This window comes from Apteryx mantelli, chromosome 1 (assembly GCF_036417845.1).
Source record: "Apteryx mantelli isolate bAptMan1 chromosome 1, bAptMan1.hap1, whole genome shotgun sequence".
NCBI classification, from domain to species: Eukaryota; Metazoa; Chordata; class Aves; order Apterygiformes; family Apterygidae; genus Apteryx; species Apteryx mantelli.
Window position 1 is genome coordinate 61,105,293 of NC_089978.1, and position 14,905 is coordinate 61,120,197.

The 14,905-nt window shown below is 38.7% G+C and overlaps 1 protein-coding gene across 2 annotated transcripts in view; it reads left to right on the forward strand.

Annotated features, from left to right (window-relative positions):
• Window positions 1–14,905, forward strand: part of PCCA (propionyl-CoA carboxylase subunit alpha) — a 301,944-nt gene that overhangs the window by 221,382 nt on the left and 65,657 nt on the right. For both annotated transcript variants that reach the window (XM_067293647.1, XM_067293657.1), the window contains one exon: window positions 2,647–2,745. In XM_067293647.1, the coding sequence (XP_067149748.1) occupies window positions 2,647–2,745 (99 nt within the window). The remainder of the gene's footprint in view (window positions 1–2,646; window positions 2,746–14,905) is intronic.

A 14,905-nucleotide genomic window follows, 5' to 3' on the forward strand; every position in this document is an offset into this window, starting at 1 on the left:
GTTTTTTGTTTTTGTCCTCTGCTTTCCCCTGATACAGAGTTCATTGTTCGTAGTGAAAGTAGCATGTTCCCTAAGTGGATAAATATCTTCAGTCCTTGCTTCATTTTCTCTGATGGCCTCCTTGCTTTACCATTCTACCAATTGGAGCAGCGACAGCCGACTTCCCTGTGATCCTCTCAGCTTCATATCAAAATCTTCCCAAGCTGCATGTACCATGGTGAGCTCCAGGTGAAAGCAGCTGTCTGAGATCCTGTAGCTCCATTATATGAGAGGACTGCTGCAGTTTCTTAGGGTATTCATTAGTTGAAATAACACGTTTTTTCCTTTGGTCCTTTATTCCTTCTTGAATGGAGAAAACACAGTAGAGACAACATATTGCCTGCTGGTTTTCCTACTACACATAAGCAACCATAGTGTTCCCAGAGGGCCACAGCTGTTTAGACCTGCTCTAGGCTTTGATTGCTAGCATCTCTTCTTTCATGCTGGCTTCTGCCTGAAATTCTTCGATGCTAACTTAATCTGGAATCAATGATGACTAGACTTGTATAGGCCCTTGTGAGGGATTCTAAACATGTCGTTTGCCACTGTGACACACTTGGTTTTCTTTTCTTTCGTTCCTCTGTACAGCGACAAAAGAGCTAATGATAAAATTGATTTTTGCATGAAGATATTGACTTGCACCTTGCCACTGGGACACCCTTCACTAGTATTTAGCTATCAGCCGTAGCTTTTCTATGAGGCCATGTGTAAATCTTGCAGTACAACAACCACAGCATACAGTCGCAGTTGTTTGCTGGCCACTAGTTTGGTATGCTTTGATACCGTTGCCCTTCCTTCCCTGGAGAAACATGGTAAATGATCTTTTCAGGTCCAGGTTCCAGTGCAGACAGTTTTACTTTGTTATAATGATAGTGATGGATAGCTTTTGTTAAAAATTGTCTTACCAAAGTTCAATTGCTAATCGAAGAGAGTTGAGACGGAGCAACAGATTTGCCTTATTCTGTTGGGAAAGTCTTTTTCAGATGTTTCTGCTGGTCTTAATAAAGACGGTACTTGCTGATTCAGCTTTGCTGATATTGGGCTGGATTCACTGGTATGTTTCAGCTGCTTTGCAGTGCTCTGGCAATGCAAAACAGCTGCAGGACGGGTTTAACTCAAACCGGGTTTATGGCTGTTTTGCATCACTGGAACAGTGTAAAGTATCTGAAGCATGCCAGCTAATCTGGCCTATTGGTGAACCATTATAAATGACTTGTTTTTCTTCATGTTCTTTACATGTAGCTTTATTTATAGCTAAAACCTATAGAAATTGAGTAGATTTTATCACTTACAGATAGCTTTTATGTTCTAAAGTGAAATGTCTATAAAACTTGAACTTTTTTAAGCCAGAGATTTTTTTTTTCCTTAACTGAAATGAAACTATCAGATTATATATTGCTTCTCTGCACTTGTCTATTATGGATTTCTTTTAAGTTACGCTAAGATTACTGTTGCAAGTCCTTATTGTCAGATGAAACAATTATTAGTCTTTGTGATCTAAAAGAGCATGTTTTATACATTTTATTTTGCCCAAATTGGGCTCAGCTCTTATTCTAAATACAGTGATTTCCTTCTAGTTTGCTGAGAATGTATGCAATATTTGTGACATTATCAATATTGTCTGTAATTTAGTGATTGAAAATATTTTAGAGATTTTGGGAAATCAGCTAACCAGTATTTTTCTTCTGTTTGTAGTAAAATGTACGACTGAAATCATATTTATCTACCTTAGATATCATGGTGAATGTTAAAAATACTCCACAAACATTAATCCTTAACTGTGTTATTCTGCACATAGTAATATTTTTGTTCTTAATCTGACTCTTCCTCTGAGGCTCTTATGGTATTGAGTGTGTTTGTGTGTACTTTTTAACAGACAATATTATACAATGGAAGGATAACAGAAGTGTCATTACACCTTCTTTGTAATACACAAGTGTGCCTATAGTTTTTCAGAACTCAGAAATTTTGCTCTTCATATAGAAATATTTTGCATAAAGATTATTATTATTATTTTTTTAAATTTCTTTCTGGATAGCCATATTGACATTCAAGTCAGAAATTGCATTCCTCTGATCAGGTGTAGATTGAGAGAAAACATGATAGAATTTGCAAAGTTTTTCTGGACTTTGAGATAAAACACCAAAGAATTAATTACTGCCTCATATTAATTAAGATAACAATGCAAAACCCTTCATTAGAAGCGTAGGAAAAGTTCTTCCTTGGTCCTTGGAGAGAATATTATATGCAAGGCCTGTTGTGCGGGTTGCAAGGTGTCACTGGAATTTATATGCATTACTTGTCTAATTGCAGTAAATGTAGCATGTCCAGATAGGTTTAAAAGTTGGATGGCTGTTTGTTACTTGCTAGAAATCACTTGAAACCTTGCTACTCAGAGGCAGCTGTTCACAGGTCCTTCACCTCTCCCCAGAGATAGCTAGAAGACTCTGTTGTTGGACCCTGTCTTTTATGGCAGAAGCAGTAAACATGACAGGTTGTTTGGGAGCCATCTGTTTTAAAATGGTTGCTGCTTTGTATGCAGCAATGAACTTGAGATCAGTTTTCTGTCTGTCTTCATAGTAACAGCCTTGTTTGGTGTCACAACAGGTGGAAGTTGATGGGATGAAACTAAACGTGACCAGCGAGTGGAACCTGGCTTCACCCTTATTGTCTGTCACCATTGATGGCACTCAGAGGACTATACAGGTAAATTCATCAACACTTTATTTTGTAGAGCTGCGATAACTACATGCTTTTAGAAACACAGATAATGTTGATACATGGGGTCTAAACTTACTGTATCATAGAAATGATGTTACGCTGTGCAGCTACCATAATCTTGCCCTTCTACTTTGAATGCATCCAGCATATCAGTGAGATGAACTCCTCTGGAGTTGCTAGGACAGCTTTATACTTTTCAAATGTCTTTCATCTGAAGAGAAGTCACTTATTTTAGACAGAAATTTATGCCAGTTCCTGGTATTTCTTCACTTAATGACTGTGAGGAGCTATGGTTTCTTGAGAAATATTCTTAAGAAATAAAGTAAGAATTACTGTTTACAGAAAGGATGGGTTCTGTGGTAAAATTATTCTCTTCCTAATGTTTGAATCATCATCACAGGTTTTTTCCACTTCTGGGCCTTTGCAGATGGAACGCCACAGGACAACATATTTCCCATGTTGTTGCTTTTATAAAATATTATTAGTTCCATGATTTGAAAAGAAAAAAATAGAAAACATCCAAAACCTGTATGGCTCTGACAAAAGACAGCTAAAAAGATTAATGGGGGTGTAGAGTCTATCCTTCTGACCACTGGTGTGTTTGAAAACAACTGGAAACAAAATGATCTCTTTAACTGTCTTGTAAGTTTTCTGAAGGTAATGCTAGTCAGGATTTATATATTTGTTGAGAAACCTTTTATTAATATCTATCTATTGATCCTGGAAATCAATGAAAGAAAAACAAAATTTCAAAACTTTGGAATGATTTAAAGTATTTTTCTACACACAGTATTATCTATCTGTATATCTATTTTATATACATTTATCAGTGATACCCTGATCAGATTTCTGTTGTTATTAATTCACAGTGAAATATGCACATTTTTTTTGTATTTTCACCCCTGGTAAATTTCCCAAATGAAAATATTGTTTTTCCTATGACTGAATTTAAAAGACTGCAACTTTATGAAAATAAATATTGTATCTTTCAAGGATCATATTGACCAAGAGTGAAATTTTCATTACATGTCCAAATAAATTCTGGACTTAATTTCTGTAGATTTCTTGGAAAGTTAATGGCATCTTCAGCTTGTATATCTAAAATAATTCTACATTCTAAAATGTAGCTTTATATTTTAATACTGATCCATTTTGCTGGCATTTTATAAAGTACATAATCCCTAACATTGAATAGGAAACAATAGTAATGTATGAACATACAAAATCTCTTTAGGAGAAGAGTGTTATGTTTGATATGAATAACTGTATTTGGAAGGCTCCACTGCAAACTATTGGGACATACGTATAATAATTGCATAGCATTAGGCAACTCTCTGAGTATAACTAATACTAAGACCAGTTAACCAAAAGTGTAATATTTGAACTGGCACGTAAATTTAGTTTCAAAATTAATGATCATCAGATCTGGACATGCTTTTTGCTAGGAGCTGAGCCAGCAATAGTGTTGCTTGCACTGCTGGAATATGACCAAATTGTATGAAATACTACAGGACTAACCACAGCAACAAGCAGTGAACTGGCTGAATAGTATTTATCCAGCAGAACATGAAATAAGCACATATACTGTTGCTTTCTGAGATATTATCTGTAAGTCTTAGTTTTTAGCAAAGAAACCCAGTAGCTTGAAAAGTTATTAATCTTTTAGTGTATGTATGTAAAATTATGGTAACCTTAAACTTGACCTCTGATATCTACTCACTGGAATCTAAATTGGTTTTTTGGTTATATATTTCTCTAGACTTGCCCCACTGCAAGAACCAAATTAGACAAGTGTATTCCTGTAGGTCAATTTCTCTCCAAAAGCAATTGACCCCTGAGTCTTGAAGTATCTTCTTTCAGCAAGACTTAGCCCTAGAGCCATTTAAGCAACAAATACGGATGAATTGAATAATTCCAGCTGTGCTTTATTAATTTTCAGCCAGTCTAATTTCTCTTCATAGTTGGTTTCATTCTTCTAAATTTGCTCAGCCAAATACAGTCTTTGTGAACAGTATATTTCTTTGAAGGTTTGATGTATGCACCTTTGGCTCGATCCGGCAATCTGGCCCCAATCCAGCAAAGCACTTAAGCACAGAAGCAGGAAATAAATAATTTTAAAATGTTTTGGTTTAAAATGTATTTATGCAAATTATAGTCTAGACATTCAAATTGTTGCATATCTGTCGCACATATAAAAATAAGTAATTAGGCATGCTTGTCTGTTTCTACTCCTCTGCTAAAGGCTGAATGTGGATTAGAGCAAAAGCAAAGCACCAGCTCGTCCACGCTTAAGGTTAAGAAGACCTCTGAGTTTAAAAATCAGGTCTTCTAAGGCTATCTCTAGGTGGAGGAACCTGGGAACACATCTGAGTTGCTGGGGAAAGGTAGATGCCCTGGTCACAGCCTGTCTAGGGCATATCAGGGCACAACTAGGCTGTGCAGCAGCCCCCTCCCTCAGGCTTTGTTTCCTTTGCAGAGAAGCCCATCTGTGCAGCAGATGGACGCTGCGGAGTGCCTGGCCAGGTCCCCAGACGATAGGGAGACCAGCACCCTGGGGGAGACCGCAGGTCCGTTTTGCTGCAGCATACGGGCCCTACAGTCTTTGTGCTGACTTGGATTGCTGTGAAATCCTTTGGATCTTCTAGAAGGTTATGAAATGGAGAAAACTTGGGCTCGTTTGAGCAAAAGATTCCTGAGATACAGCTTTCCGGGAGTGGGGATGGGGAGCAGACCCCATAGCATTTCTTGAAGGACACAGATTCCATCACTGGATTTTTTGTTATTTTGTAATTCCTCAGCTGGTCCCAGTTTCTCAGCATTTTCCCCACTTTTGACTAGAACCTACTTCCCATTTGGGGAGTCTGAATTTAACACAGCATGAAGTGTAGGATTTTGTTTTTGAAGTACCTATATACCAAGCAAACTACAATTTGTGCGTGCAGGAATACTTTTCCAAAATTGTTTTCCATACCTGTTTGCAAAGATTTCAGTGGCTCTGGAACCTGAGTTGTGAATTCAAAATCTACTTTTGCTGAAAATTAGAGAAGTAACTTATAGGCATGTTGTTACAATATGTCTCCATGAGGCTTTAAATTTGAAGAGATAGCTTGTTATTTAAAATACATATCTAAAATATATTTACATATAAAACACAATCTGAATATGAGTATATAGGCTTTCAGGCAGTATTTAGAATTAAAAAGAATCAAATAAATGATGTACTCTCTGTACCTATGAATGAGGGAGGGTATGGAAGAAGAAAAAAGAATGACGCAAGGTCTAGTTGGAGGCCTGTAGCTAGCAGTGTCCGCCAGGGGTCAATACTGGGTCCAGTCTTGTTCAACTTGTTCATCAGTGACCTGGATGAAGGGACAGAGTGCACCCTCAGCAAGTTTGCTGACGATACAAGATTGGGAGGAGTGGCCGATACACCAGAGGGCTGTGCTGCCATTCAGAGAGACCTGGACAGGCTGGAGAGGTGGGCGGAGAGGAACCTCATGAAGTTCAACAAAGGGAAGTGCGGAGTCCTGCACCTAGGGAGGAATAACTCCATGCATGAGTACAGGCTGAGGGCTGACCTGCTGGAAAGCAGCTCTGCAGAGAAGGACCTGGGAGTCCTGGTGGAGAGCAAGTTGACCATGAGGCAGCAGTGTGCCCTTGTGACCAAGAAGGCCAATGGTATCCTGGGTGCATTAGGCAGAGCGTTGCCAGCAGGTTGAGGGAGGTGATCCTGCCCCTCTACTCAGCCCTGGTGAGGTCACACCTGGAGTCCTGTGTCCAGTTCTGGGCTCCCCAGTACAAGAGAGACATGGCACTACTGGAGAGAGTCCAGCACAGGGCTGCAAATATGATGAAGTGACTGGAGCATCTGTCATGTGAGGAAAGGCTGAGAGAGCTGGGCCTGTTCAGCCTGGTGAAGAGAAGACTGAGGGGGATCTTATCAATGTGTATAAGTATCTGAAGGGAGGGTGTCAAGAGGATGGAGCCAGACTGTTTTCAGTGGTGCCGAGCGACAGGACGCGAGGCAACGGGCACAAACTGAAACACAGGAAATTCTGTCTGAACATAAGAATAACCTGCCTCTTCCTTACAGCTGAACATTTCCTTCTATTCCCTCATGTGAACCAGAATCTGAGGGGACCTCAAGTTAAATCAATGAATCCAAGAAGTCCAGGAGATGGGCTTTAACCCAACTGTAACTCTGTCCTCTGTCACCATGGTACAATGAGAATGATACAAGGCACAAGTTGGTGTCTTGTACTGGGACACTGCACAGGAGGATTCAGGTATTTGCAGAAAGAGCAGGTTGCCCATGAAAAAAATGCATGTAGGAGATCCTCAACCCTCTTTGCTTTGGCAAAACTTGTGTTTGGGTTAGCTTTCAAAAACCACCCCCACCTACCCTTCTTTCAAATTCTGAGTCTGCTCTATAGCAACACCACCCTGACAAATTTTTACAACTCTTCAGTGCTATTTTACAGTCCCTTCAGAGAAGACTCTGTTTAACACTCTACTTTTGTTGATCCCGTCATCAAACACTCAGCTCATCCTTATATACTGCCTACCTGCAGACAGTTCCCTGTAGCGGAAGGATTCTGTGCCAAAATAAATTGTTACCGTCTTTCCCTTATGCTTTCCTCTCTTGTATCATACATGCCTCTCTCCCTGCCACTCCACTGGGGTATCCTGTGCTCACACCGCTTTAATGGCTCTGCCAGCTTGCTGTAGTGAAGCCCTCCTTCTTTAAAGGGAGTGCAGGCACTGCCTGGAGTGCAGAAAGCTCAGGGTGGTTTTCAGTGGCTTCAGCAAGGCAGCTCTATCATGGCAGTTGTGGTAGCTTCTTCTTAATATTTCTTGACTTTCAGAGATTTGGTCTCTGCTGAACTGAAACTCTGTAGGGACATAGGCATTATGGTACAGGACTGAATTCGGCAAGGCCTTCAGAGGCCCAATCTAACTTTGACGTTAGCCTCACTTTGAACAGGGGATTTGACTACCTGATCTCCAGAGGTCCCTTCCAACCTAAACTATTCTGTGACTCTGTTGGGTATCCCTAACTCTGTGGTAAGGTCTTTATTGGCACAGCAAGGTGTAAATAAGAGAGTAATGGAGTTACTAAATAGGAACATGATCCTGTAAAACTGAAATCATACATCCCAAGCTTCAAGCGTTTTGGTGACTGAACAGAGAAAACTGCTGATAAAGTTTCCCCCCCCATTTACAGTAGTGTGGGAAATTCAGTGAGATGATACCAATTATTATTTTTAATTATTACATCAACAACTGCAGTAGGAGGAGCATATTCTACAACTTGGAATATGGCAAATGTACGTACTCTGATATGTACTCTGATTTTTTTTATTATTATTTTGGTTTATAATAACAGACAAAATGAAAATGCTATAGGTTATGAAACCTTTGCTCTTGGGAAATGTCTGCCAGGAGAACAAAGCCTGTGCCCAAGTATTCGTTTCCTTCAACCCCATGGAGACTTTTTTCAAGCATATGTCCAATTAAAAAAAAAAATTACCTACTTTTCTTTTTTTTTTTTTTTTTACTGTTTTGAAATCTCAGATGGAATCTGTAATAATGATATATTCTATAGATCTCTGGCCCAAGGTACCATTACTTCAGCACACTCATTTTCTTAAATCCTGGAAATGACTTTAGAAAAGATTTAGGGAGCAGTGTTCATGAAGACTGCTCAACAGTCTGTTCTTTTAAGCTGTGCAGTTAGTGTGCACACACTCTGTGGTTGTCATTTATCCATGATTTCAGAATTATTTTTGCTAGGTTATCTCTAGAAGAGGGAAATACAGAATGTTTTACACAAACATAACCAACGATCTGATTCTTAGAAAGCCACAGGGTATGTCTATGCCGTTAAGTAAAGAAGAGCCAGAGAGTGAGCCCCAGCACTGGATTCCTGATTGTTTGTATTGATTAATTGTTAGCTCACTGCCCGGCTTGCTTTTGGCCTATTCCAATTATGGCTATCTTAGACAAATCTGGTATAGATTTATGCCATGTTTTATAGACCTAATAAGTGGAGACTGAGACAGTCATTGCCATTTGGCTTTGGGGCCAGGCATTAGTCCATGGCCTCTCCTTTATTTTGCAGTATAGATATAGCCTCACAGGCTGCCTGCGGTTTCCTGCTTGCTCATCCAGCCACAGTCATCTGAGAAAATGAGCTCAGCCGTGAAAATCCAAAAATGATCAGTGGATTTAATACAGAGAAACTGATTTTTATTCCCTCCCTTGGCACTCTCTTGGCATTTGAGGCAAGTACAATCCAGGTCTCACATATCCCAGGTAAAAGACATACAAAAGCCGTTGGTGTACAGGGGGTTTTACTGTGGTACGTGTTGCTGTGTGACAGGCTTAAAAAAAATTTTTTTTAAGTATTAGTATCTGTCTGTTGGGGTGCCATTATTGTTATTTCTTTCCCTGCAATTGCACAAAGAGGATGATAGATTTTGGCAATTTGTTTATCACAGCCTTACCATTGCCTACTAATTGCTATAGCAGTGTCTTTTAGCTTCATTTGAATTCCTCCTGGTTCCTGTATTGGAAAATACTGTGAACAGTTGATCCCTACCCACTCTGTCCATGCTGCTCGTATTCTCACTCAGTTGCCTCTTTTCAGTAGAGTAGAGTTGTTCCTTGTGGAGAAGCCTGTCTTTGGTGATTCATGTTGCTCTCTGAAAGTTTTCCATTTCTGTTATATCTTTTTGAGCTATGGGGGCCAGAACTGTGCCCAGTATTAAAAGCATGGGCAAGGCATAGACTTCTTCCGTAACGTAATGGTATTCACTGATTTGTTATCTGTTCTCATTATTAATTCCTAATATTTCACTTGACTCTTTTGACCAAAACCAAGCATGGAGCTGATGTTCATGTTGAATTATCTATTAAAATCCCAAGATACCACTTCTGGGTGTTAATGGTTGAGGAGGGGAGGGAAACCATGTGGGCAGGGAAAAAAAACCTCTTAGGAAGGACGTTTTGCCAGGAAACTTTAAAGCTGTGTGATGTTCTAGAGCACAGATGCCCTGGTGTCACCCTGGGCAAGCAACACAGCTGTTCTTGTAGGTGGAGGCAGATCCTTTCCAAAGGACCCAAACACAGAAGCAGAGAAAAGTCATAACTAGAAGAAACTGAAACTTCATCAGTGTGCCTTAGATTGTCTATGCACGATTCAGTGCATATCTCATAGGCGCACTTGGAAAGACCTGAGTTTTTTGCTATAGATAAATAATTCATCTAGCTGAGTTTGTGAAAGTCTTCTGTGTGAGAAAATCAATAATTGTACCAGTTGGTCTTGTTGTTTGGTCATGGATAGTCTAAAGAAGGAGCAAGATCTCCTGTATTTCTAGGAGTTGTAGAAAAAGGGAAAAATGTATAAACACTTAGTATTAAACATATGCTGGCCTTTTTTGGTGGTTCTTGCTGTAATTGCCAATAATGTGCATTCAAACAAAAATTACTATTATGGCTTACTATTATGACACTGGTCATGGTGTTTGCCAAAATTAAGATTACTGTTTTTTTAAATCAGCCCTAAATGTACATATAGCCTGTAGGACAGCAATAGCCCAGCTCCTAAGGCAAAGAGCCTTTAAAAATATCAGATATCCTTTACTGTCACAAAAAACTATTTGTATAATGTTACTTTAAATAGCAAGTTCCCAAATCTCATGAGTGGTCTACAGTTAGTGTGAAATCAGTTTAACTCCAGGCTGCCTCAACACCCTTGTCCATGGTTGAATAGAGAATTTGTGAAAAGAAGGGGAAAATGCAGAGAAATAAAAGATGATAGAATTTGATAGAATTACAGATTATTGCTGTTTTTTTTTTTTTTTTTAATTGAGCTGCTGAAGCAGAAAGCACATACCACCACCCTTAGCCACTATTTCATGAAAAGGAATTTTTCTCATCCTGGAAGGAAATGAGTGATCGACTGCTATGCCCACCCAATCCCTCTGGAATTAATTGTCCACTTTTCAGAGAGAGGTCTCCTACAATAAAGCTGTATCTACAAACAACATACTTCTCACTCTTTAACCTAATGGGATTAGCAGTATCCTGTGCTGCTCAAGGGGTTGATCAAATAATGTTAGCTATCACAATATCATATGCCATTTTTTTTCCCCAAAGGAGCTATAAATTTTAATGACTGGCAATATTCAGGATGAATAGCTATAACGATTCTGTATGTATCCAAAGACGAAAGCATTGTATTCAGTTATTGAGAAGCATCATAATTGTATAATATCTAAACCTTCAAAGACAAGGACTGGTTCTCTTGAACATGATAATGCATTTAGAGGGCAAAAGGAAAGGAAAAAGAGGGACATCAAAGAGGGAAAAGGGACTGTGGATCCTGCAAAGAATCTGTCTCAGAGCAGTGATAAACATTATCAGATCTAGATTAACATGGTGGCATATTGTCTGCAGTGTCCCCCTAGAAGAGCAGAACATATCACAGCATGTCAAACTGAGGACAAAGTGTCCAAATGTTTTACTCTATTATATTTTTTGTGGCTTAACATAATAGCAGCAAAAATTTAAAAGGCCACAAGGAGAACTAAACTCTCTGCTGTTATTGTAAATAATTGTAAATAATGGGAAATATTGAGCTGGAGTAAATGTCTTACTATTCATTCTTTACCAACACCAAATAAAGTCCTCTCTATGCCTTTTTTTTTTTTTCTTCAAGCTCATCTTCCACTCCTTTATAACACCTACCTACCTCAGAGGGTTAAATGAGCACATGAACATTCTTAGATTGAAGACGCTGTGTATATAAGCAGTACAGCAGTATTATTAAACATCTGCATGTCAAAAGGGTGGCAAAGAGAAGTAACAAGTGACATTAACATTGGATCTCATGTAAAGAAATATTGGACAGGATCTGTTTCCTTTTTTATGTTTATGGGAGGACAGAAGCTTCTAAGCACCTACTGTAATTAAATCCAGGCATTAAGAGAGAAGTCCTTCTTTTGAAAGTAGTAGTATGGTGTCTCAGCCACTTACAAAGGAGCAGGTACAGTTTCTCTGTGTGGATTGATGCCCTGTAAGCTGTTATGCTGTATTTAAGGTCCATATTTGTACTGAGTTTGGGAATAGATCCCATTTAGTCCCCGGAAAAGGATTCAGATAGCTTGCAACAGGTGCCAGGAAGAGGCCAACATCATAGCATACTAGCAGGGTTCGTTTAAAGGGAAAGAATACTTCCCCTTTGTACCATATAACCCAGAAGAAATGTTTCCCATGTCAAAATGCTTCATACACCGCAGGACTTGATCATCTCATTCTCCACTTGGGTGACTGGTGCCCTTGTAGGAAACTAGAAAATGTAGACCTGCCCTGAGGAAGAACAGCTAACTGAGGCTTCATTTACTTTTAAAGTGTGGTCTTAAACTGATAATGGCTAGGGGAAGAGCAGTGCACAATATCGAGCTAAGTTTCCATCTATAGTTTAATGCACTAAGGAGAAGAAATGATGGCACCACCAATGGAGAGCACTAAATTGTGACAAAAGTAGAGTGATCATCTAAGTGGAAGAGTTTGCAAGGCTCCCTGAATCTGAACAATGCAAAGAGGCAGTCTTTAACATACAAGAGAGCTTGGTGCCATTGCTAGTCGAGCTGCACATATGCAGTGCAGCGTCTATGTCAGACCTCTTACACGAGATGGGGATCCGCATAAGGAGGCTGTAGAAGTAGGTGGCTGCTGCTGCATGATGACTGGGGTGACGCTTTGCCCATGTGAAGCTTTGTGAAACTCCCTCCCTATAGTCCATGGAGTTGGATTTTGCACTGTGGAAAGGGAGCGCTGAAATGAAGTTCTGTTTTCTCTGAGAACTCCTATTGAAGAGTAGAGGTTCTAGAAGAAGGAAAAGTAGTCAAATAAAGCCAAACCAATCTTCACATTTTGACAAGTAGAAGACTTCATGGTTTCACAGCTACTTCTGCAGCTTTCTGCTCCTCTCTGACCTAACCATGAGGTTCCAAAGATGGGAGTGACATAGTTGAATGATGGAGGTTTTCAGATGTCCAAACACTCTCACGTACACAAAATCTCATAGATGAGTTACTAGCAGCTTAATCTACCATGACTTTACAAGTCAAAGTACTGGGGTTTTTTTCCAGCTTACCTGCTGTGGGAATAATTCTTTTTTTTTTTAATTTAACCTGTCTGGGGATGATTCTGGCCTGTACTTTGCTCAACTGAATTTTCAAGAATTTACAGATTTTGGCCAGTAAGTGGATAGCGTTCTCCACATAAAATTCGTGGCATAAGATTTTCAGAAGTACCAGCAATCGAGATGAAGCAATAGAGGCTACAAGAACTTCTGCACTCCGAAAAATAGAACCATATTGGGAAACCAAACAGTATTTCACTCAAAATTTTATCTGTAGTCTTCTGTATTCGCATGAGATACTAATCAGTAGGCATCACCCAGAAATCAGTGGGTTTTCTGACTTCTTTTTTTTTTGGTTCTCTATAGTCTGATACATTTTGCCCTAGTCATGACAGTCATGCCAAGGCTCGCAAAAACTGGAGTTGGCCAAGTGGCAATCTTTACATTTTCTTTAAATCTTTGCAAATGGTCTCCAGCTTTAGTTTCAACAAATGAAGGCAGTATATAATAGCTCAAAAGAAATGTGTTTGGGAAACTTTAATATGTTATTTCTTCTGTTAGCGAATATTCATTTTGATTTGACAAATTACTTTTTCATTTGGAAGCAAAGGGACAAACTGCTTTTGGTGTGTTTCAGCTTCTTTGTTTTGGTCTCCTTCCATCCCTGCAGCTGCTCGCATTAAGTAGCTTGGAGAGCCCAAGATATCAGAAGATTTGTGGAAAATACTCTGAGATCTTGTTACTGTCTAATAACGTCTGTGTCTGTTTAGAATCTCTTTCGATAATGTATATTTTATGTTTGGGTAAGCCGCTTTATCCAACTTCACATAAAGGTTATTATCATTTTTATCTAAAAGTACTCATCCACTACAGGCTTAATACAAAGCTGATTGTAACCCTAACATTGATACCCAACTAAGTGGAAATAATTTTCTATGGCAGAGCGGAAGAGTTTAAAGTCACATCACGCTAACCTCTGGTAATTTACTGGGATTTACAGATTAAATTGATTATTTGTGAAATGATTGCAGTATAGCATGTACTTAAGATAGAGTAGGAAAATCAAACACATTTTGCAGGATTGTATACACTTGTCTATCTTTATATGTATGCATAAGCATTTTATGTTTGTGTATACATAGCATATGCAGTATAACATACTCTAACCTGTGTACGTTAAAATACATACAATGTTTATGCAACACTCACACATTTGACAGTTTTGAGACTGCAGATGGATTTTTTTGAATTTTTTATTTCACTTTTTTCAAATTTGATTTAGCTTGTTGCTTTCTCATAGCAGAAGGAAAAAGCATTATACTTTTAACTAATATTATGTTGATTAAGTTTGTCTGAAGCTTTATCAGTTGAATGAACCAGGAGAACATCAGTTATGTCTAAGAACATGTAATTGATGCCAACAATGTGATTTTACTGTACTCACAGGTAATCATACAGTCTTGCTTTGTCTTTGTTAAAATGGTAGTCTTGCCTTGCTTTTCAGCGTAAACCTCTGGTAAATATTTTGCAAATTATTAGGAAAACAATGACAATGCATGTAATTAGCTATTCTCTTTTGTTACCTCTTTTTGATTATTTTCCTGCTATCACATGTAATATGAAACCATCTATTATGAGGCATAGAATATGTAAATATCTAACTTAGGAAGAATAACTGGAGACCAGGAGACTGGAGACTGGTCCTTTTTCTAAAGAAGTGGAAAATAAAAGAATAATTGTTAACCATGTCCTTTCATTTTCTTGAAAACATCAATTACATTTACAAATCTCAGAAACACAAGCCCACCAGTGGAACAGAAATAACTTCTTTCAATATGCTTCAAAAAAATCTAATCACATTTAACAGCTGAAATTTATTTGCAACTGTAATTTGAAACATTAATTATGATAATGTGCTGACTTCTTTTGTAATAGGGTTCTCAAAAGCCTGGCAGTTCTCTTTTTGGTCTTGGTGTAATGTATGTTTTGTGACTT